At 34.9% G+C, this 26,159-nt stretch overlaps 1 protein-coding gene across 1 annotated transcript in view; it reads right to left on the bottom strand.

The window, feature by feature from the left end:
- The window catches only part of LKRSDH (lysine ketoglutarate reductase/saccharopine dehydrogenase), a 363,892-nt gene that overhangs the window by 201,977 nt on the left and 135,756 nt on the right, over nucleotides 1-26,159 (bottom strand). The window contains exon 13 of the mRNA XM_090398943.1: nucleotides 1,699-1,826. Coding sequence (XP_090255069.1) covers nucleotides 1,699-1,826 — 128 coding nt within the window. The remainder of the gene's footprint in view (nucleotides 1-1,698; nucleotides 1,827-26,159) is intronic.

The following is a 26,159-nucleotide window of genomic DNA, read 5'->3' as shown; positions in this document are numbered from 1 at the left end:
TCTGCACAGAATCGGTTGTCTGGATTTCTTGGGAGGGGACCATTAGGTATTAGAGAAGATTCAGAGATGAGTGACTGAGCTGGTGACAGGTCTGTAGAATGCTCCCTATGAGAACTTGCAGATGTGTGGGTTACAAAGTTTAGTTGATAGGCAGAAAAAAGGGGACAAATACAGAACTAGGGGCCATCTGTGGAAGTTGTGTAAGAGTGTGGTTAGTAAAGGTGTGCAGACTATATTTTTTGCATGGAGAGAGGTGAATGGGTGGAATGGATTGCCAGAATTAGTTGGAAGTTGTCTGACAGTGAATGAATTTAAGGAGAGGTATGATAGGCTTTGTGCATGTGCAGTAGTTAGTTTGGGTCTCCCACGATGAATCAATGAAAAATCAGTTCATTAAAAGTAATTACTGTAAAGAAACGAACTTTCTGACAAAGAATTTTCTTGTGATGAATTAACTTTTCCCCTCAAATTTTTTGGCAAAGAATTGTTCTACAAAGAAATTTTCTGATAATTTTCTCACAATGAATTTTCTGTAAACTGGTAACAGATAAGTAATAGTTAGAATTACAACTGCATTAAAACTATAAAGGTCAGTGTTGCTATGCCAGTGATGTGTGCATTCTTTGGGTTTGCATATTACGCAGAATGAAAAATCTTGCCATCTGTACGAGACCAGATACAGTCAGTTATTTTTTTTTAAATTTTATTTGTGTGGAGTTCTCCCCGTTCCTCAACCACCCCTTAGGACTGGATGAGTCCTCCTAATGAAGGATTAAGTACTATATACTATGACTGTAGCTTGTGTGTTCACAGGGACAGTTTGCCTGCTTGTGGAATGAAAACCCCCAAATAAATTCGGGGGGGGGGCTGTCCATGCCCAAGACCGGCTAACTTGGCTATGGCTGAGAAAGATCCTTAAGCTCCTCATGTCATCGATGGGAATCAAACTTAGGACACTCCTTCCCCAGGCATATGGTTGCAAAATGTCTAGCCACTTCATATGGTCAGTCGAGAAGCCTCTATAAAAGGTTCTTCACATCCTAGATGGAATTTGAACACATCTCTCCAGCTGATGGTAGGCAGTTACAGCCATAAAGCTAATAAGTAGCATATTATATCTGCAAATGTGAGTGTTGTAGCTAGATTGGTGTGTTTGCAACAGAAGTCATGCCACTTTGTATCAACTCAGTTAACTCATCTTTACATGAAAAATCATTATAAAACATTTATCTCATACTAAGACAGGAATCAAACTCGGGGAATAGTTGAATTACATGTGAAAATTATAGAAGATGTTAAAACACATTACAGAATCCTGGCATAAAGTAGAGTTATACAAGAAATCAGCATGAATTAAGGGAATGTATAAATAAATAACAGTCAACAATCTTTGTTGCAACAATTACTTCCATTTTATGATAAATGAGTTTTCTAAGAAAAATGGATATACTATGATGTTACCATTTGCAAACACATTTCAGAGAATACCACATGGTAGAGTGCTGCTGCATGAAGTAAATTAGACTGGAATAGATAAGAAAAGCAACATTGATAAGAATGTTATTATAGCCTTCTAAGAGTAGAAGGTTGCTGCTATAGTTGACTTTAAAATATAATTGTGCTTAATGAAATCTGCAATCAAATCATATTCTAATTATTGAAATTAGTGTAACTATTCAGTTAAATATTTATTCTTACCTACTGTGACGTGGATTGTAGGATCACGAGTTAAATATTCAACAAGCGGTCCAGATACATAGCCAGCTCCTAAAACTAGAACTCTTTTTATGGCTTTCTGAGCTGCAGAACGTGCTTTCATTTGTGACCTGGTATAAAATTTTTATTTGCACTTAATATTTACATATAACTAATTATATCAAGAATCTTAAACTTCATATCCATGTTATTTAATGAGAGAGTAGCTATCTTCTTGCCATAATTTTTAACAGTGATTTCTCAAGGCAAATTTCTTTTTTTTTTTTTTTTAGGCAAAATGAGCAAAATATGATGCTACATATTAGTGCTAAGTATGAAGGAGTAAAGCACTGAACTTACAAGATGTTATGTCATAAATAAAGGAAACGATGTTCACTCAGTGCATTTTCTCCAACCCCCCCCCCCCAATTCAAATTTATATCTACTTTTTATTTATTTTATGTATTAGACTTTTGGTTTCAATTAGAGAGAGAGGGAGAGAACAAATCTTGAGCTTTTAATTTCATCCTACGTGAACAGCAATGAAGTGAAAAAGATATCCAAAATACATTTCATAGTTACATGTTCAAGGAGTTGCACTCAGCATACCAGAATACAGAGACATGTATAATTGATACATGTTTTGGATTTTGTGATACCTGAATAATAGGAAAATATTTGTAAAATGTTGGTACAACATGACAAAATTTCATGCCGGCTGGGGCGTCGCCCAGTTAAACAAGGCCCCCGTTGTTTTCGCCAGGGAACCTGGGCGAACAGCGAAAAGTCAGCTACTGGAACAAATCTGAAAACAAACCCCAACTCAACATCACCAGAGTTAAAGATCGGTACTATCAACGTAAGAAGCCTGAATGGCAAAGAAATGGAGCTAGCTGAGGAATTAGATAAGTACCAGATCGACATAATAGGGGTGACTGAAACAAAAAAGACCAAAACTGGTGAGATCTTTCTGAGCAATAAATACAAAATGTTATACTCAGGCAATGATAATCAAGGAAAAGGAGTAGCCATAGTATTCAACACAAAATACAAGGCTAATCTTCTTGAATGGCAGTCAGTCTCAAATAGAGTAATGTGGGCAAATATGAGAATGGGAAACTGGACAATGAGACTTATTTGTGCCTATGGTCCCACAGAAGGTTCTACTAAGGTAGAAGTGGAGGAATTTTTTGAGGCTTTAGAAAAAGCAACTGACACAATGAAAAAGGAAAAGTTGATCCTTGTTGGGGATCTAAATAGTAGAGTAGGAAATGACTGTGAGACATACAAAAATATTTTGGGAAAATTTGGAGAAAAGAGCAAAGCTAATATTAATGGCAAATATCTGTTGGATTTCTGCTCAGGACATGGACTGGTTATTACTAACACCATGTTCCAACATAAAAATGTGCACAAATTCACATGGAGAGAAGAGACTAGGAATAAGAAAAGTCTCATTGACTATGTTATTGTTGATAGTGATGTTTTCTCCTTGGTGCAGGACACCAGAGTGTACAGAGGATTTGAAATTGGAAGTGATCACTATTTAGTCTTGAGCAGGATAAAATTGAATTTCATATTGAAAAGAATAACATGTAAGAAAGTTTTAAAGCGAATAAAAGTTGAGCAGCTCTCAGATGTGAACTGTAGACTAAAATACAGAAATATTATTGAAAAGAAAACGAAAGAGTTTGAGAACAGGAATCAAACCTTGGAGATTCAGTGGCAAACTCTGAAGGAAACATTGATTGATTCTGCCAGAGAGGCATGTGGTGAGGTTGTGTGCAAGGATAAAAAAATCAGAACTCCCTGGTGGACACAGGAAGTTAAAGAGGCAGTGAAGGAAAAGAAGAAAGCATATCAAAAGTTCCTGGCAAATAAGTCAGCTTTTACTCTTACAGAATACACAGACAAATGTAAGAAAGCTAAACAATGTGTAAAACTTGCTAAACAAAAGTCATGGGAGGAGTTTGGCAAGAATATAGAAAATAAATATCAAGAAGGTGGCAAAATATTCTGGAGGTTGTTGAAGAAGCTTAGGAATGGAGGAAAGAATGCTGTTAAAGGAGTTAGAGACAATAAAGGTGACATGAAAAAGGGAGAAAAAGATATCCTTGAAGTATGAAGTAATTACTTTGAAAAACTGCTAAATGAAACAAGCAGTGATGACAGCACAGTGGTAAAAAAACACTCAACAGGAATGCAGTCAGGAATACATATCCATACTTGAAGTAGAAAAAGCCATCAGAGGCTTGAAATGTGGAAAGGCAGCAGGAGTAGATGATATTTGACCAGAAATGCTGAAGTATGGTGGTATAAAAGTCTTACAGTGGCTGCACTGCTTCAGAAAGCCTGGACAGAGGGATGAATTCCTGATGATTTGGAGTAGAGCTCTCATAGTACCCATATATAAAAAGGGAAATAAAACTGCATGTGAGAATTACAGAGGATTCCCTACTGAGTGTTCCTGGCAAGATCTATGAAAGTATACTTGAGAAACGGTTGAGAAGAATTGTGGAAGAAAAGCTGAGTGAAGAACAAGCTGGATTCCGGCCAAATAGAGGCTGTCAGGTTCATATCTTCACCTTTACGACAAATAGTTGAGAAAGCATGGGAATATAACAAAAATCTGTATTTAGGTTTTGTCGATTTGGAAAAGGCATATGACAAGGTGCCAAGAGAGAATCTATTCAATACGCTACAGTTATATGGTGTCAATGGGGCATTATATCAAGCAATACTTAGTCTTCATTTGAGTTGTGAGTCAGCAGTTAGAATTGAAGGAAGTACAGGAAGATGGTTTAATGTTAAATCTGGTGTGAGACAAGGATGTACATTATCCCGTCTGTTATTCATTATCTATATGGATCACGTTATGAAGAAAAGTGGTATTAAACATGATATCAAAATAGGAGATGTTAAGATCAGCTCTTTGCTTTATGTGGACGATGTTATACTTCTAAATAAATTCGCTACAAGTTTCCCTGTCTAAACTGAATAACTGTTGTAGTAGATAAGGTATGAAGGTCAGCAATAAAAAGACAAAGACAATGAAAATAGGTAGAATCGTTAAAAATGTCAACTGTGTTGTGAATAGAGAACCTGTAGAACTAGTAAAACATTTCAGCTACTTAGGCACGATTTTTAGCGAAGATGGTAAATTAAATATAGAAATAGACAACAGAATCAGCAAAGCTGATATGGTTGGAAGTCAATTGAATAAATTCATATGGAATAAGAGAGAAATTAGTCGGAACACTAAATTAGCTGAATACAAGATGGTGTTCAAACCAGTTTTAACTTATGGATCTGAGAGCTGGGTCAGAAGTAAAACACTTGACCAAAGACTAGAGACTGTAGATATGAGAGTCATGAGAAACATTATAGGCCTGAACAGATGGCATCAATGGCAATATCATATTAAAAATGAGGATATTAGGAAAGAACTTGACATTGTCAGCATCCAGGAATGCATTAGCAGAGCTAATCTCAGGTGGTATGGACACTTGAACAGAATGGGCGAAGAAAGATTAGCAAAACAAGTGATCTCTGCCAGGCTAGCAGCAAAATGACCCAGAGGAAGACCAAGATATAGGTGAATTGATATGGTACAAAGTGCCTTAGACGATAGAAATATAAGATCTGATAATGTTGGAGTCTTGACAAGTAACAGACTGATTTGGAGGAAAATTGTGGATAGGAAGTTAGTAATGGTGTAATTTTTTTTTTCATGTAGTATTATCATATCCTGTACATCCCTTGAGGGTACATGGCAGGAATTTGATGATGAATTTGGATTAGATATAAATGCAATAAAGACCAAATTTATAAAAATCTCAAAAGAAAACAGATCTGAGCTAGATATATTCATAAACAATATGAAAATTGAACATACAACAGAATACAAATATTGAGGCACCTACTTTACTGCAGATGGAAAGCAAGATAAGGAAATAAAAATAAGAACAGCCATAGCTAAAGGTGCCTTCTGGAAAAATAAAGATCTACTCAGAAGTTCTGTGGGTATCAAGATAAAGAAAAGAATGATAAGAACATTAGTGTGGCCAGTTTCATGTATGGAAGTGAGACCTGGATATTCAAGAAGAGAGTAAGACAACAGATAATGGCCTTTGGAATGTAGTACTATAGGAGAGTTCTGAAAATCTCATGGACAGAACATGTGACCAATACAGATGTCCTACAGAGAATGAGAACACGGAAATCTTTATTACAGGAAATGATCCAGAGAAAGATGAGATTGGCAGGATATGTACTGAGAGGTTTCAGTAGGACAAGAGGACACCAACAGTTTTAGAAGGAAAAATTACAGGAAAAGGATCAAGAGGCAAAAGACAAAGGACATGGCTTGAAGATATAAGGTCATAGACAGAATCACATGGTTATGCAGAAACAAAAAGGAAAGCCACAAGCAGAGAGAAATGGAAGGACATGGTGCTGTACCCTCTCGCTGAGGAAGCTACATGAAGAAGTGGAAAGAATTAGACTGAAAGCTTAAAGATCTATGAGAAAATTCTTGCTTAACGATGCTATTCATCAGTCTAACTCCTACTTGACTTATCCTTCTGACTCTGAGTATACATTGATACTATTTTCTTAAAACACCCCTTACCATCCCATCTCCCTTGCACCACTATCATCTCTCTCTCTCTCTCTCCTCCAAATTCTTATGCCATGGCACTGCTGAACACCGACTTCTCAACTTGTTGACCAAATCAATGAACATACCACGTAGATTGTAGGGCAGCTTGTTTCTTTGTAAATATAAGAGTATACTCCAGATGAAGACCTTAATGTGAAGGTTGAAATGTTGAGTGATTATTTTAGTTTGTATTAAACTATATATGATTGCTTCCCAAATTGGAGGTAGTGTAGCTAAAACCAATGCTGTCTCAGGTGATTATCTCTTAGCAGCTGTATAAATTCTATTTCCATTATTCTCTGCGAACATTTCCTCCCCTGCCCCCCCACACACAGCTCATGTTCCCAGTTGAAATCTCCCATAATAATTACTCAACCTGAACTCATGATACTAATTTGTCAATGCATCTCATTTATATTCTCCCTTATATTCCTTGGATTATGGCAGCAACCAATTAAAGGGTTTGTTCTGTTGTCCTATCTCTCACACCAGATAGCCTTAAATGCACTACCCTCTGCATTCCTGTCCTCTTGATGTACTTATGCTCTTTTTTGGCTTCATTTCTTCTTTTATCACTAATAACCTCTTTCACCATCGCCATGCTGTTCTATCCGTCCTCTCTTATTATACTATATCCTTTGCATTCTCTCCCTATATCATCCACAGTCAACCACATCTCATTAATGCCTATAAATTTTGACCAAGCTGAGCTAACTAATACCAAAAATTCCTCACCATTATTATAATATTATCGTTATCATCCAAGACCTCAAGGGAGTCAACGACTCATTGAGGGAGGCTATAAATTACCCAAACCTGCTGTCATACCTTCCCTTAAATTCATTCACACTAGATGCACTCACTACCCATAAAAACAAACTATTCTATTCGCTCACTGCTCTGTGAGAAAAAACCTAGCTCTTACCCATTTCTTGACTGTGAACAAACTTAACTTCCCCATGAATGTCCCTATGTTCTCATCCTGCCTTCCATATAATGAAAAATTTCATCAGAAGCTATCCTATAACATCCATTCAAAAGTTTATAGAGCTCTATCATATCACCATTATTTATTATTATTATATCATGTTAACCAAAGTCTGTAATCCACATACAATCTGTCATCAATCTAATCCCATAATCCAGATACAATCTTTGTAACTCTTCTTTGCATCCTTTCAACAGCTTCTTTATCTCCTTGCAATCAAGGAGACCAAATCTGCACACAATAATCAAGGTGTGGTCTTATCAAAGCCTTATAAAGAGGCAAAATGACTTTGTTAACCTTAGATGTCAAGGTTTGTTTCAATACTGCAGTTATCCTCAGAGTTGTATTTGCAACTTTTGTTATGTGACCTTTGAACTTCAAATTTTTATCCACCAATAAGCCAAGATCCCTTGCCTCCTCAGTTTCTTGTAGCATAACCCTGCTAATATAATATGCTGCTAGAAATCTCATCCACAGAGAAAGCATAGTACGAGAAAGTATGAAAAGTGTAGTATTATTTCTAAATACTTCTGGCATTATTGTACATAAACTGCAATATCCTCTTCATCCTGCAACCTCCTTTTCACTACACCTTGTTGCTTAGTGGATTAAGCAACAAGGCTTCAAACTCACTCCACACCTTTCCTCTTGCACAATCTGTGCACAAGTTAAAACTTATTCTATTACTGACTAATTCAAACTGCAATGCATTAGTAGCCACAACAAAAACTCAAGACAAACTGGAAAGATAAATGTGCTTCAGATAATCCATTTAAAGAATTATATCACAGTAAACATTGGAAACTAGAAAATGAGAGAAGTGAAGCAGGTATTTCAAAGAAATAATGGCCAAAACATTAGAACTAATACTACAGCTCAAGAAAAAATACTTAAAAAAATTAAAAGAAATAATGAATGAACTGATGAAATTATGGAGTTAATTATGTGTAAGAGTAGTTACAGACCTAAAGATGAACTGCTATGTTTACAAATGCCAAGAGCATCAGAAATAAGGGAGATGAAATTATTTTCACTGAGTGAGTTTATTTGCACCACAGTTGTCAAGTGTGTTGCCAAGTTATGACAATGATGAGTCAAGATCGGAAGCAAGAATCATCAATGGCATGCTGGATGAACTGTGCAAGAAGGAAGTGCAGTTAGTAGATGTGTAGCATGTCTTTGAAGGAAGAAGAAGTTTGTACAAAAGTGACAGACTACATTTGAAAGGCTTGGGTGAGAGTCAACTGAAGAGACCACTGTCAGAAGTGCAGCAAGCAAGAATCAAAGGAAGTAAGAGGTGAAGCAAAAGATCAAGAGAATGAAATGCAATGGATCTAACCAAGGTGCATATATGGATGCACTAGAACTGAGAGATGAAGAGAGAATGGGAATGATCATCATCGTATTCCTGACATGTACCCTCAAGGGGTGTACAGGATATGATAGTACTAGATGAAAAATTCACATCATTACTAACTTCCTATCTACAATTTTCCTGCAAATCAGTCTGTAACTTGTCAAGACTCAACATTATCAGATCTTATATTTCTATCGTCTAAGGCACTTTGTACCGTATCAATCCACCTACATCTTGGTTTTCCTCTGGGTCGTTTTCCTGCCAACCTGGCAGAGAACACTTGTTTTGCTAATCTTTCCTCGCCCATTCTGTTTAAGTGACCATACCACCTGAGATTAGCTCTGCTAATGCATTCCTGGATGCTGACAATGTCAAGTTCTTTCCTAATATCCTCATTTTTAATATGACATTGCCATTGATGCCTCTAATCTTTCTCAGGACTTGCATATCTGCAGTCTCTAGTCTTTGGTCAAGTGTTTTACTTAAGCCCCAGTTCTCAGATCCATAAGTTAAAACTGGTTTGAACACTATCTTGTATAATTTAGTGTTCCAACTAATTTCTCTCTTATTCCATATAAATTTATTCAATTGACTTCTTACCATACCAGGATTCTGTTGTCTATTTCCATATTTAATTTACCATCTTCACTAAAAATCGTGCCTAAGTAGCTGAAATGTTTTACTTGTTTCAAGTTTGCTGTTCACAACAGTTGGCATTTTCAACAATTCTACTTATTTTCATTGTCTTTGTTTTTTTAATGCTGACCATCATACCATATGTATTACAACAGTTATTCAATTTAGTCAGAGAATCTTGCAGACTTGTAGCAGATTTACTTAGAAGTATAACATCATCTGCATAAAGCAAAGAGCTGACATTAACATCTCCACTTTTGATATCATGTTTAATACCACTTTCCTTGATAATGTGATCCATATAGATAATGAAAAACAGAGGGGATAATGTAGATCCTTGTCTCACACCAGATTTAACATTAAACCATTTTCCTGTACTTCCTTCAATTCTAACTGCTGACTTACAACTCAAATAAAGACTAAGTATTGCTTGATATAATGCCCCATTGACACCATATAACTGTAGCATATCGAATAGCTTCTCTCTTGGCACCTTGTCATATGCCTTTTCCAAATCAACAAAACATAAATACAGATTTTTGTTATATTCCCATGCTTTCTCGACTATTTGTCGTAAAATGAAGATCTGATCCTGACAGCCTCTCTTTGGTCTGAATCCAGCTTGTTCTTCACTCAGCTTTTCTTCCACAATTCTTCTCAACTTGCATAGATATTGCCAGGAACACTCAGTAAGGAAATACTTCTGTAATTCTCACATTCAGTTTTATTTCCCTTTTTATATATGGGTGCTATGAGAGCTCTACTCCAATCATCAGGAATTCGTCCAATCATCAGGAATTCGTCCCTCTGTCTAGGCTTTCTGAAGCAGTGCAGCCACTGTAAGACTTTTATACCACCATAATTCAGCATTTCTGGTCAAATATTATCTACTCCTGCTGCCTTTCCACATTTTAAGCCTTTAATGGATTTTTCTACTTCAAGTATGGTTATGCATTCCTGAATGCATGCCTGTTGAGTGTTTTTTACCAATGTGCTGTCATCACTGCTTGTTTCATTTAGCAATTTTTCGAAGTAATTACTCCAAACTTCAAGGATATCTTTTTCTCCAGTTTTCATGTCACTTTTATCATCTCTAAATCCTTTTACAGCACTCTTTCCTCCATTTCTAAGCTTCTTCAACAACCTCCAGAATATTTTGCCACCTTCTTGATATTTATTTTCTATATTCTTGCCAAAGTCCTTCCATGACTTTTGTTTAGCTAGTTTTACACAGTGTTTAACATTCTTGTATTTGTCTCTGTATTCTCTAAGAGCATAAGCTGACTTATTTGCAAGGAACTTTTGATAAGCTTTCTTCTTTTCCTTCACTGCCTCTTTAACTTCCTGTGTCCACCAGAGATCTAATTTTTCTATCCTTGCAGACAACTTCACCACATGCCTCTCTAGCTGAATCAATCAGGGCTTTCTTCAAGGCTTGCCACCGAATCTCCAAGGTTTGATTCCTGTTCTCAAACTCTTTCATTTTTTCTTCAATAGTCTTTGTGTATTTTAGTCTACAGTTCACATCTGAGAGCTGCTCAACTTTGATTCGCTTTAAAACTTTCTTACTTGTTATTATTTTCAATATGAAATTCAATTTAATCCTGCTCAAGACTAAATAGTGATCACTTCCAATTTTGAATCCTCTGTACACTCTGGTGTCCTGCACCAGGGAGAAAATATCACTATCAACAATAGCATAGTCAATGGGACTTTTCTTACTCTCCATGTGAATTTGTGCACATGTTTATGTTGGAACATGGTGTTAGTAATAACCAGTCCAGGTCCTGAGCAGAATTCCAACAGATATTTGCCATTATTATTAGCTTTGCTCTTTTCTCCAAATTTTCCCAAAATATTTTTGTATGTCTCACAATCATTTACTACTCTGCTATTTAGATCCCCAACAAGAACCAACTTTTCCTTTTTCATTGTGTCAGTTGCTTTTTCTAAAGCCTCAAAAAATTCCTCCACTTCTACCTTAATAAGTCTCATTGTCCAGTTCGCCATTCTCGTATTTGCCCCACAGTACTCTATTTGAGACTGCCTGCCATTCAAGAAGATTAGCCTCGTATTTTGTGTTGAATACTATGGCTGCTACTGGTTTTTCTTGATTGTCATTGCCTGAATATAACATTTTGTATTTATTGCTCAGAAAGATCTCTCCAGTTTTTGTCTTTTTTGTTTCAGTCATCGCTATTATGTCGATCTGGTGTCGTGACGTTCTTTCCTTCATGTTCGAATTCGCCATCTTATTATAAGTCACTTTCATAAAATAAAATACAACTAATTGTAAATTGATCACCAATCCAAGGGTAGAGAAATTTCTATTATACTGTGGCACTCTATCCTTAGATAAGTCTATATAAAATAGCAGGATCAATTCAAAGTTAGTTAGCAGTCTCCCCATTCATTCTGGCCGAAGTATTTGTTTTCTACTTGGGATTCCAGCAAGATTCGAATTTTTGTGAACGGTGCAATAAAAAGGAATTCAGGCAAACACAATAATTAGATTAACAAAATAAAACATTTAATATAAGCTATATGACACATACATAAAATCTACTTCTAATATTAAACAACAGAATCAAGTTGAACATTAGATCAAATCAATTACATAAGTTCTATCTTCCAAACCTTCACATACACTTTCTTAGCTTCTGATTCACAAAGTTCCTACACTTAATTAAACATAACAAAACTTCCTTTCTAATCAGTTTCCATGAATTTCTCATCCATGCTAAACGCAAAAAAAAACACCGCAGGCACTAACAGCGGCAAATATCTCTCAAGCAACTTTTATTTTTTTCAATTCTCAATCTCGAAGAATTTCCACAGTTAAAGTTAGGTTAAACGCAGCGTAATTAACACTCAATTCTTCATGCATTGAAATAAATCAATATGACAGTCCTTACCAGAATTAGTTCCTAGTACATCAATTACGTTGCAAGTATACTTCTTTAATATATTTATTACACTTACGAACACATCTATAAGACTTATCCACAGTTATAACTGAAACACTATTAATCGCACTTCAGAACTCTAGACATCAACTGTAGGGTACTTGAATTATCCTTGTTATCACTCATTAACCAATTAAACACTGTGCAGTTCTCCTTAGGGCAAATTAGAAATAAGTCGCAATTCTAGACCAACTGGTTTTATTCAGAATTCTTCACTGAACGTCCAGCATTTTATATCATCCGATTATGGCATTAATTTCTTTTTATTATTACTGCTGACTTCACCTTCAGCTAACTATAAGATTCACTTCGTCTTTGCTCGCATATAAATATTATCCCTTTTAACTTCTGCCCTTGAGAACCTTTCATTTACTTCCACTTCTGTAGTTTATACCCTTGCTTCCTTTCACTTCAAAATTCCGTCTCTTCTCCCTTCTCTACTCGTTACCTTCCATTTATTATCTAATATTCTTCTCCCCAGCTCATGCTCTGTTCCACTCGCGCTCGTTTACTTCGTGCGTTTCCATGACAATAAATAAACGTAAACATTTTCGTTAATGTTACATAAGGCTATACCACTACATTGGGTTAATAAAAACACAATAAATAGAATATTTATTGTGTTAGAATATTAGAGCTACTTAATCAATTCTTTCATTTCGTATACAGATAACTATAATAATATTCACGTTACAATATATACATAAGATATAATAAATTATACACATATTATTATTTAATAAATTAATAGCTGATTAAGTTCAGAATAAATACTTAAATAATAATTCTTAAATAAGGAGTAATAAATAACTTTTATACAAGTCATGATTAATATATAATAAGCAATGTTAAATGTGAATGAAAAAAAAAAAAAAATACACAACAGTTTCATTCACAGTTTAACACTGGTACTTATCTAATTCCTCAGCTAGCTCCATTTCTTTGCTATTCAGGCTTCTTATGTTGATAGTACCGATCTTTAACTCTGGTGATGTTGAGTTGGGGTGTTTTCAGATTTGTTCCAGTAGCTGACTTTTCGCTGTTCGCCCTGGTTTCCTAGCAAAAACAACGGGGGGGGGGGGGGGCCTTGTTTAACCGGGCAACGCCCCAGCCGGCATGAAATTTCATCATGTTGTACCATCATTTTTTATTTTGGTTTAACCAATAAGAATACAATTTGGTCAGCTAAATACTAAATTGCCAGCCCATCCTCGTTTGTTCAGCATCCAAGTAGATACCCAACAGGATGCACCACAAGAAGGTGAGGATTGGACATTCGGTTCTCCGCATTCCTTTAAAGGCTATGGTCATTTGATCATTTGTTTTGACCGGTAACAAATTTCCTGCCAAATGGTACATTCGACGTTGCACCTTGAAAGCAGGCATGAACTCTCAACTATTTGTTTTGCACCAAATGATGCCATTTAAAATGCAGAATTGTAAGCTCGATAGTTTCAATTAATTGATGAGATAGTGGATGTTGCATTGTAATGAGTGATAATATTGGTTCAGGAGGAGCTCATTAATTTCACCATTCCTTTCAAACATCATGTTCTGGTAGATTTATGTCTGTATTTAAGTGCTTTACAGTGCTGACATACTACAGTCATAGTACTGATCAAAACTGTTGGATCAGTGAAATATCTTATATTACAATTGTAAGAGAAAGCAGACTGTTTCTTATTATTCCAAGAAACTTTAATAATTTCACTCCATCTATTAAGTGTCATATGCTTTGCCACAGGAGTCGAGGAGTCATGGCATATAGGGAAAAAAAATAATAATTATAAAAACTACTAATAAATATAATAATGGTAATAACAAAAGAATTCTAATAATAGAATTTAAATATCTGGCTTTACCAATATCTAAATATTGGTAAAGTGCAGTATGGGGCTGTGGAGAGAGATAAAAAATTATAAATAAATAAATAAAATAATCACTATGCCATAATCTGGAGGTGTACATCAATTATAATCATCAAATTCCTGCCATGTACCATCAAGGGGTGTACAGGATATGATAGTACTACATGAAAAAAATTACATCATTAATTTCCTATCTACAATTTTCCTCCAAAAATCAGTCTGTTACTTGTCAAGACTCCAACATTATCAGATCTTATATTTCTATCATCTAAAGCACTTTGTACTGTATCAATCCACCTATATCTTGGTCTTCCTCTGGGTCATTTTGCTGCCTGCCTGGCAGAGAACACTTATTTTGCTAATCTTTCCTCGCCCATTCTGTTCAAGTGATCATACCACCTAAGATTAGCTCTGCTAACGCATTCCTGGATGCTGACAATGTCAAGTTCTTTCCTAATATCGTCGTTTTTAATATGATATTGCCATTGATGCCATCTGTTCAGGCCTATAATCTTTCTCAGGACTCTCATATCTGTGGTCTCTAGTCTTTGGTCAAGTGTTTTACTTCTGACCCAGCTCCCAGATCCATAAGTTAAAACTGGTTTGAACACTGTCTTGTATACAGCTAATTTAGTGTTCCGACTGATTTCTCTCTTATTCCATATGAATTTATTCAATTGACTTCCCACCATACCAGCTTTGCTGATTCTGTTGTCTATTTCTATATTTAATTTACCGTCTTCAGTAAAAATCGTGCCTAAATAGCTGAAATGTTTTACTTGTTCCACAGGTTCTCCATTCACAACATAGTTGATATTTTCAATGATTCTGCCTATTTTCATTGTCTTTGTCTTTTTATTGCTAACCTTCATACCATATCTATTACAACAGCTGTTCAATTTAATCAGAGAATCTTGCAGACTTGTAGCAGATTTATTTAGAAGTATAACATCATCTGCATAAAGCAAAGAGCTGACATTAACATCTCCAATTTTGATATCATGTTTAATACCACTTTGCTTCATAATAAGATCCATATAGATAGTGAATAACAGAGGGGATAATGTACATCCTTGTCTCACACCAGATTTAACATTAAACCATCTTCCTGTACTGACTTCAATTCTAACTGCTAACTTACAACTCAAATAAAGACTAAGTATTGCTTGATATAATGCCCCATTGACACCATATAACTGCAGCATATTGAATAGCTTCTCTCTTGGCACCTTGTCATATGCCTTCTCCAGATCGACAAAACTTAAATACAGATCTTTGTTATATTCCCATGCTTTCTCGATTATTTGTCGTAAAGTGAAGATCTGATCCTGACAGCCTCTATTTGGCCTGAATCCAGCTTGTTCTTCACCAAGCTTTTCTTCCACAATTCTTCTCAACCGTTTCTCAAGTATACTTGCATAGATCTTGCCAGGAACACTCAGTAGGGAAATACCTCTGTAATTCTCACATGCAGTTTTATTTCCCTTTTTATATATGGGTACTATGAGAGCTCTACTCCAATCATCGGGAATTCGTCCCTCTGTCCAGGCTTTCTGAACTATGCAGTGCAGCCACTGTAAGACTCTTATACCACTATACTTCAGCATTTCTGGTCGAATATCATCTACTCCTGCTGCCTTTCCATATTTCAAGCCTTTGATGGCTTTTTCTACTTCTGGTATGGATATGTATTATTGACTGCATGCCTGGTCAGTGTTTTTTTACCACCGTGCTGTCATCACTGCTTGTTTCATTTAGCAGTTTTTCAAAGTAATTACTCCATACTTCAAGGATATCTTTTTCTCCCGTTTTCATGTCACCTTTATCATCTCTAATTCCTTTTACAGCACTCTTTCCTCCATTCCTAAGCTTCTTCAACAACCTCCAGAATATCTTGACCTTTTTGATATTTATTTTCTATATTCTTGCCAAAGTCTTCCCATGACTTTTGTTTAGCTAGTTTTACACAGTGTTTAGCATTCTTGCATTTGTCTCTATATTCTCTAAGAGTACAAGCCGACTTATTTGACAGGAACTTTTGGTATGCTTTCTTCTTTTCCTTCACTGCCTCTTTAACTTCCTGTGTCCACCAGGGAGTTCTGATTTTTTTATCCTTACAGATAACCTCACCACATGCCTCTCTGGCAGAATCAATCAATGTTTTCTTCAGAGTTTGCCACTGAATCTCCAAGGTTTGATTCCTGTTCTCAAACTCTTTCATTTTTTCTCCAATAATCTTTGTGTATTTTAGCCTACAGTTCACATCTGAGAGCTGCTCAACTTTTATTCGCTTTAAAACTTTCTTACACGTTATTCTTTTCAATATGAAATTCAATTTTATCCTGCTCAAGACTAAATAGTGATCACTTCCAATTTCAAATCCTCTGTACAATCTGGTGTCCTGCACCAGGGAGAAAACATCACTATCAACAATAACATAGTCAATGAGACTTTTCTTATTCCCAGCCTCTTCTCTCCATGTGAATTTGTGCACATTTTTATGTTGGAACATGGTGTTAGTAATAACCAGTCCATGTCCTGAGCAGAAATCCAACAGATATTTGCCATTATTATTAGCTTTGCTCTTTTCTCCAAATTTTCCCAAAATATTTTTGTATGTCTCACAATCATTTCCTACTCTGCTATTTAGATCCCCAACAAGGACCAACTTTTCATTTTTCATTGTGTCAGTTGCTTTTTCTAAAGCCTCAAAAAATTCCTCCACTTCTACCTTAGTAGAACCTTCTGTGGGACCATAGGCACAAATAAGTCTCATTGTCCAGTTCCCCATTCTCATATTTGCCCACATCACTCTGCTTGAGACTGACTGCCATTCAAGAAGATTAGCCTTGTATTTTGTGTTGAATACTATGGCTACTCCTTTTCCTTGATTATCATTGCCTGAGTATAACATTTTGTATTTATTGCTCAGAAAGATCTCACCAGTTTTGGTCTTTTTTGTTTCAGTCACCCCTATTATGTCGATCTGGTACTTATCTAATTCCTCAGCTAGCTCCATTTCTTTGCCATTCAGGCTTCTTACGTTGATAGTACCGATCTTTAACTCTGGTGATGTTGAGTTGGGGTTTGTTTTCAGATTTGTTCCAGTAGCTGACTTTTCGCTGTTCGCCCTGGTTCCCTGGCGAAAACAACGGGGGCCTTGTTTAACCAGGCGATGCCCCAGCTAGCAGGAAATTTTGTCATGTTGTACCATCATTCTATATTTTGGTTTAACCAATAAGAATACAATTTGGTTGGCTAAATCCCAAATTGCCAATTATATATATATATATATATATATATATATATATATATATATATATATATATATATATATATATATATATTATTTCTGGAAATGTTTCCATGCTACTCCTCTAAATTATTAATTTTTATGGCTATATATATTTTTTTAAGAGTATCCCTTGTATATTGTCATTTATTGGGTAAAAATTGAGTAAAAAGCCAATGACCTTATACAAGGGGTGCTCCTGAAGAAAAATAGGCAATATAGCCATAAAAATTAATAACATATAGATTTATTTTTAGTAAATAAGCTATAAACAGAATAAGCTATGGGTTAAACAATCCTTGAACCTTCCTCTAGAAAACAAATCACATTCTAGAAAATGCAGGCATGCACATACAAACTCCACTATTTGTATGTTACGTGTTTTATACCAGCGCTTCCCAAACTGTGAGCCGCTGCCCCCTTGGGGGCCGTTGGTTTTGTTGAGGGGGGCCATGAAATAATGAAAACAAATTTAAAATGTTTTAAGACTAAGTAGATTTTTTTTTTTAAAACAAACATATTTAACTTTTATTATTTATCATTTCTTTTTTGCTATTTTTTATATTTTAATGGAAAAATTCACACATTGGTGTTGGTTCACAAACTTTGCTTATTTCGGCACTTAATGAATATTAGTAAATATTGCTTATTCATATGTTTAATTTCAAAGCAGTGGTTAATTGTATTTACTTTGAATGCTCTCCAGGGAAGCTCCAAATCTTCCTGTCCCTTTCATCACGCGTTCGTAATCGGGCACTGTTGATATTGACTTTACATACATATCAAAACTCATTTTATATTATGTCATCCGAGCTAGTTTTCCATTACCAATAAAAGTTTCACGTATACTTCACACATGAAAAAAAAAAAGCTTAAACAAGTTCATGTGGGGAGATAGTAACTCGCTTGCAGTGGTAAACAACACGCCCTCCCTCGGAGGCAATAAAAACAAGTACTTTTATTATGCCAGTGAATAAGGTATGAGGAGTCTGTGTAATATATTTCTCAACAAATAGTGCAATTAGAGACAACTGGGATAAAAACACTAATTAATGAATCACATGTCCCCTCATACAGAAACTATGCTGTATATATAGACTGAAACAAAATTGTATGTTGCATGGGCAAACACAGTATCTAACTAAAAACTATTGTTTTTAATTAGATGTGTGCGAGTTCGATTTCCCAAGGCAGCAATAAAATTCAACTGAACGTGTTAAAATTTAAAAGCGTTAAAACTAAGTAATATATATATATATATATATATATATATATAATGAATGTTATGGCAGTTTCACATATGGAATTCGGTTGAAGAGAGTTAGCATTTCAACTCAATTGTCAGCTATGCTTTTATCTTTCGGTTGCGCGATCTTTTGTTAATACTGCGCCAATCATGTGCACGTTTTAATAACCTGCCTTTGCTGTCAAACAGACTGTTTCGAGTTAGGCTTAATTACCGTAAAGGGAGAAAAGTCACAAAAGAGAAAAATGTTCCTGGTCCCTTGATTATTCAGGTAATATTCACTTATTTCATGTTATCAGTCTGTGGTGTGCCAGTATCGGTAAGTGGTGATATTATTCGATCTATTCTACATTAAAAAATTGAACCCTGAGATGGATAAGTGGCTGATAAAAAATAAAAAAAAAAATTCCCGTGAACAATCAGAAGAAGCAGAAACAGACTCAAAAAAAAAAAGGACAGTATTTCATATTTTACCAGAACAGCCCACAACGTCTTCAGAACCAAACGGTAAGAGGCAAAAAATGTAATATATGCATTTGATTTTTGCAATATTCGCTGTGTATGTTTTGTATTGAATATAAATACAATAAATATTATAATAATATATCTCTCTATTACGATTTTTTTTGATGGGGGTCGTGAAATATTTTAATTTTTGCAAAGGGGGCCCTGACATCCAGAAGTTTGGGAAGCACTGTTTTATACAACCTACAAGAGACCTATTGATCATCTGACAAAAGTAGTGGATTCCATAGTAATGGATGGGGTTTACCTAATAAACTGGTCACACTGCACACTTCCCTAAAATAACAAGGAAATTTGTTATGGTCACATACACATTTGGCAGTAGGACCAATAAAAAAAATTATAGAGATGTTTTTGTCCTCACACTACATAATGCCAATGCCTTAGTAAAAAAACTGCCAATTAAAAAGTATTTTATAGCCTGAAGCTTCACATAAGTTGGAAAATACGTGAAGTTGAAAATTATATGTTCATAAACATTTTTACTATTTCATTACTTAAGCAAACACAAACATCACTAAATTATGTACAATTATAGAAAATGCTTCATATCTTTCTTGAAAATCTATTTTTAACATATGTTTTTATTTTATATACACCACAAGATTTCACATCCAAAATAATTTCATAACTTAAATATGTCAATGAATGAGATTCTTTTAAATAAAAATTTTGCGATATTTATTATTCAAAAATATATTCAATATATTAGTAGGTTTATATTAATAGAGTTATAATGAACACAAAAATAGAAAAATAGCTCTCACCTCAGCTCCATATTCAGTTATACCTGTAACCAGCTATATGTGATATTTATATACATGGCAGATTAGATAGATACAAAGCACTGATAACATAATCACTACATATACAGTTCACAGATTAAATTTAACCCAACTTAAGGTCATAAAAAAGTGAAAAAATAAAATTGAATTGGCAAATAATACCATGTCATTACTTGTGTAATCAAAGTATATCTGTTATAAATGTGTAAAATGATAATTACTTGAAGAAACTATTTCAGAGTGCAATTAGTGGTACATCACTTATACATAAATTTCAACTATCATTACCTTATTTTCTGATGTATAGCCCCAGAGGGATGTACCAGATAACATACAGTAAACACAGCCATTGTCTTCCAAATAGCCTATTATCTGTCAAGTTTATGATTTAATGATCTCTTTTTTATTTATTTATTTTATTTTTTAGAATTACTCTATTTGCATCAATTCATCTATACCTTGATCTTTTACTGGGATCTTTTCTTCCATTTTTGCTTCAAACACTTGTTTTATTAATCATCTCTCTCTTTTCAAAATTAGACATGCTTACCCAACTTGAATCATAATAATGGCAAGTTTGTTTCTACTATCTTGATTTTTAACATGGTTCTGCCATTGATGCCAAACAAATTACTCATCAAAAACAAGATGGGAGTCCGTTTTCCTACACACCACACTAGACTTATCTGGATGAAAAAGTAATCAGATCAACGTTGTATAAATAAGCAAGAAAAAAAACTTTTTTTTTTAAAAGCTCAGGACATTGGAGAAAATAGAAATTTAAATAATTACCTAACCCACGAAATGGAGAGAAGAGAGGAAAGATATCTACAAACTAAAACAGATTTATAACTTTGAAAATAAAAAAGAGAACACTACAAATAATCCAAGATATAAAAGTGGAAGAAATAATGACAGAAAGGTGGCAAAAGATTAAAAAAAAGTAAGAAGCTCAGATAGTGGGCAACTGAGAAAATTGAAATAATGAATGGATAACATGATAAAATGCAGTTTTAGCATAAAATACTATTGGGAAATTACAGAGTCCCCAAAAAAACAGACTGAAAAAAAGCAAAAAGCTGTAAGACATGTGGGGGGATGGGTAGAGTGGACAGAAGATGTAAAGAGGTGAAAAGCTGACATATGAAAAGTTGTATACAAGAGAAACGATTTCAATGTAATTTTTAAATCAAGCACACATTTAAATTATGCAGTACACTTGCAATACATTCTAAATGAAAATGAGAAAGAAATTAAGTTCTCATTTTCATGGACCCTTGTGGGTTTTCAATAAGTATCATATCTGAGAAAGAATTAAATCAAAAATAAAATCTTTAATACAAGTCAATGAATGAAAGATGTGAGGACACTAGCAACTGATGGTATCCAAACAGAACTATGAATAAATGAAAGTCAAGGATCCTGCCAGTTGAGATAATCTAAACAGGTCATCTGCATTGACATTCTGTTTGCAATCATAGCATGTCCACCCAACCATTGAATGCTGCTCCCATATTTGGTATGGTGCACCAAAACATCTCTAAGATTGCTCAATTCTATTCAGAATAGGTCGATCCAGTTAATTAATGATCCCACACACATATCTACTTCACTCTCTCATAAATGTCTAGTTTCTACCCCGTGCTCTTCTACTTTCATGGATAGCACTTTGCTGAGTTAGCCACTATTACTCTTCCACTTTCCTCGAATATCATTGAAATAAGTACTACTACTACTACTGATGAATACCCTTTTACTTTTACATCTTGAAACTCACCAAACCAACTTAACTGGCCTCCTCTTTCATCAAATCTACTTTTGTTCTTTGGAATAGACCCCCCCCACACACACACACTCTGCATTTCCTCCAAAATATACCACCTTCAGTTGTTAAAAAGAAAAACAGATTCCTCCTTTCTTCTTATCCTCTTGCCCACACATGGCACTGATTTGCTATAGGTCTCGTGACCTTTCACGTATTGGTCAGATATGTAAAAGTAAAGAAATATGGAGATAGTTCATCTAATGCCATCACAGATTTTGATTGAATACCCTGAACTCGTTCACTTCATCTACCTCTATTTTCACATTTGTTCCTATCACATTAGTCAAAGTAATTCAAGTATTTTTTTTCTGCCATCACATTTTTTTCCATCTGAAGTCATTAAGCTATCCTACCAATAATGCTTCCTTTCATTTGTTGTATAGAGAAAGAATTTAGAGATTCCTTTGTCAAACTTGATTAATTTACTCTCATTTGATTTTGCCTTCATTACTGTGATCGTTACATTTGTGTCCTTTTTATGCAGGCTCCTACTTAATCTGAAGCTCCTGTTCAAACATCTTGATCCACAGACTCATCGCACTTATGCTCTCATATACAGTTTGCAGTCTCTCCAAAAGACAAATTCAAGCTCATTTTTACATCTACATTCCGTATACCATTTTTTCAATACAACCTACTCAGTCATTGCTATCGCTTCCCTTCTCTATCCACAGAATTTTATCATATGCAAGCTCTCTCATTCTTCTTTCAATTCTTTTGGCAGTATAGAGTTTCTAATGTTCATAACTTCTCATGAATACTCGTCTCCTTTCATGTTATTATATATCTACACTGTCATCTCTTTTACCCTGCAGTTTCATGGTCATGAAATGAAAATGGAATGAAACACAAACAAATGAATGCATTAAACAACAGTTTAATGCTTTTAATATTTCATCTATTGCAGATATATCTTTTAGGAAATACAATATTATTATTAGCAGAGAGTTCCAGGGAGAGGATTCACTGAATGAGACCACTCACACTACTGCCATGGTGGTGTTTTTTTCCTTTCAGTAGTTTCCAACTCCAGGATGACTTTGTAAGCATTGCCCAAAGTGTTCCTGGTGAGATATTTACAGGGTAGTTCACCATCGCAACCCCCCCACCACCACCCAGCAATTTTATCTGAGCTCAGGATCGGCATATGGCTGGGATGTATTCATGACTGTAATCCGTGTGTGTGTGTGTGTGTGTGTGTGTGTGTGTTTACAGGACTGGTTTGACTGTTCTGGAGGACAAAAAACCCGAGTTTTGGGGTGAAAAACCTCACCTCCATAAGAGACCAGCTAACTCACCTTTCACATCAAGAGACAATATAAAGGTTCCTCACATTACTGATGGGAATTGAACCCAGGTTTTTCCTATCAAAGGGCTTTGTGTATACAGACTGAGCTACAGAGGCTCTAAATAACTGAAATAATTTCAAGATGTTCAAGTTACTATGACAGCGCTATATTATTAAGTTTGTTTCACTTACATTCACACATAGACCCACACTTCACTGTGTAGACATTTTAAACCAAAAATTCTACAGAATAGGTTGGTTAGTACTTATTTCAGGGAGTATCTTATGTCTGTAGGTGTGTGTGTTCACGGGGCTGGTGTCTGTTCTAAGGGATGAAAAACCCTGTGACTCACCTTTAGTCAAAAGAGACCAGATAAAGGTTCCTCACGTCATAGACGGGAATGGAACCAGGTCTTTTATGACCAATGAGCTACAGAGGGTCATGATTAAGTTTACATCATTTCCACAAACAAATAAGTTTATTACTTGTCAGCACTTTAATATTGTTATAGCTAACATTTTGTGTGTCTAAGGCACGTCTGAGTGAATCAAGCAACCTAGACCTTGGCCTTCCTCTGAGTCTCTTACTTACCATCTTGGTATCCAATGCCTGTTTTGCTAACCTTTCCTCACCCATTCTATTTAAGTGCCCATATCAATTTAGATTAGCTCTACTTACACATTCTTGAAAGCTAACAATGCCATGTTCCTTTCTTTCTAATAGGTTCATTTTTAATATTATCCCACTATTGATGTCATCTGTTCACTCTAATTTTCCACAGAACCTCATATCTGTGGTCTCTAGTCTTTGATTGAGAAACTTATTTCTAGCCCAATTCTCAGATCCATATCTTAAGATTGGTTTGAATACTCTTGTATACTGTTAGTTTGATGTTTTGGTTAATTTCTTTTATTCAATATAAAATTATTCAGCTGGTTACCCACCATACCAGCTTTGTTTATTCTATTGTCGATTTCCAAATTTAACCTGCCATCTTCACTAAAAACTGAGCCTAAATAGCTAAAATATTCTACTTATTCTATAGGTCTCCAGTTGGAATGCAGCTGAAATTTTTTATGCTCCTGACTATTTTCATAGTTTTAGTTTTTTATTGCTTATTTTCATGCCAAATTTGTTATAACCATTATTCAATTTAGTTAGAGAATCCCAGAGACTTGGCACTAGATGTAATTAGGAGTACAATATCGTCTGCATAAAACAAAAAAGTTTGATATCTCCAATTCTGACATCAGGCCACTTTCTTTCATAATGTGATTCATATAGATGATGAATAACAGTGGAGATAATGCACAGTCATTGTCTTACCCCTGATTTTACATCAAACCATCTTCCTATAAGTCCTTCAATTCTAACTTACAACATAAATATAGACTATGTATTGCTCTCTCTAATGTTCCATTCATCCCATACAATTGTAGTGCTTTGAAATGCTTATTTCAAGGCACCTTGTCATATGCCTTTTGCAGATCTACAAATCTCAAGTAGAGATTTCAAGTAGAGATCATATTCCCATGATTTCTCAACTATTTGTTATAAAGTGAAAATCTAATCTTGATAACCTCTATTTGGCCTGAATCCAGCTTTTTCTTCAAGTTTCTCTTCCACAATCTCTTTCAATTTCTTCTTGCATATGCTTCCATAAATCTTAACTAGGACACTCAGAGAAATTCCTCTAATTCTTACATTCAGCTTTATTTCCTTTTTTAAGGATTTCTGGTCAGATATCTATACAGCTGCCTTTCCACATTTCAAGTTTTTGATGACTTACTATGAGTATTGATATGAACTTCTCTTTGCATTCTTCTTAAAAATTTCCTAGTACAGTTCTGTATTACTGCTTATATTTAAGTACTTAAGACATCTAGGATATCCTTAGCTTCAGTTTACATGTCACCTTTATCATCTTTGATTCTTTTTTTTCTTTTTTTTAACAGTATTCTTTCCTCCTCCTTTCCAATATATATAAAAAGAGATTTAATGACTAAAACTAAGAATAATTGTAAGGCTTTAATGATATAAAACACTAGTAGTTTTGGCTTTTGACAGCCTTCTTCAGGTGTCTTCTAAAAATAAAAAACAGCAATAAAAACACTGAAGTTTAAAACTGAGAAGCACAGGAAAATTGCAGTACATAATTGACATGAAAAAATGTATTTATATTTAAGTTGTTCTTTCAAACGTGACATTGTTTGTTGAGTGCGTGCTTGCAGACTCTCGTGAATGCCAGTACTGAACAACAGCAGAGTGGCTATCAGGGATGTTGTAGCTCAAATTGTTATTTAAATGTTCACAACTAAGGATGATTTCTCTGGACTCCACAATTTTTCTTTCAAACTCATCATGGCAATGAAAGATGTTTTTGGATCTATCCCAGCAGACTGAATGACCCTGGTGTTCATCATCAGGATTGTTCAGAAAAGAACATGATTAGACAAGGCACTGGCATGTGTTCTTTCATAAGAGATGTCTCTCTTGTGTTCCTCCATACGTAATTCAATAGATTTGTTTGATCAAAATAAGGGATATTACAATCACACCATATCTTATATATATATATATATATATATATATATATATATATGTTTTATGAAAAAAATTGAATGACTAGAACCGAGATTTAATTAAAAAGGTTTTAATATAAACACACTACTAGTTTCGGCCTGTAACAGCCTTCTTCAGGTGACATTATAAAAGAAAAAACACTAAACATTGAGGGTTAAAAGACTATGAACATCATAGACAGTCTTTATACATAATTAGCATTAAAACGTTGTAGTTGTATTTGAAGCTGTTCTTTCATTTGTTGCATTGTTGGGAGAGTGCGTGCTTGCTGCATCACGTGAACGCCAGTACATGATTACAGCTGAATGACTATCTGGGAGGTTGTAGCTTAAGTTGTTATTTAGATGAACAGGATTGAAGATGATTTCTCTCGATTCCACAATTTTTCTCTCTATTTCGTCACTGCAACAGAAGATGTTTGTAGATTTTTCCCAGCAGACTTTG

This window comes from Typopeltis vanoorti, chromosome 1 (genome assembly GCF_054136105.1).
Source record: "Typopeltis vanoorti isolate ZY-2024b chromosome 1, IOZ_Tvanoo_1.0, whole genome shotgun sequence".
Classification (NCBI taxonomy): Eukaryota; Metazoa; Arthropoda; class Arachnida; order Uropygi; family Thelyphonidae; genus Typopeltis; species Typopeltis vanoorti.
This window is presented reverse-complemented; position numbering and strand designations above follow the sequence as displayed.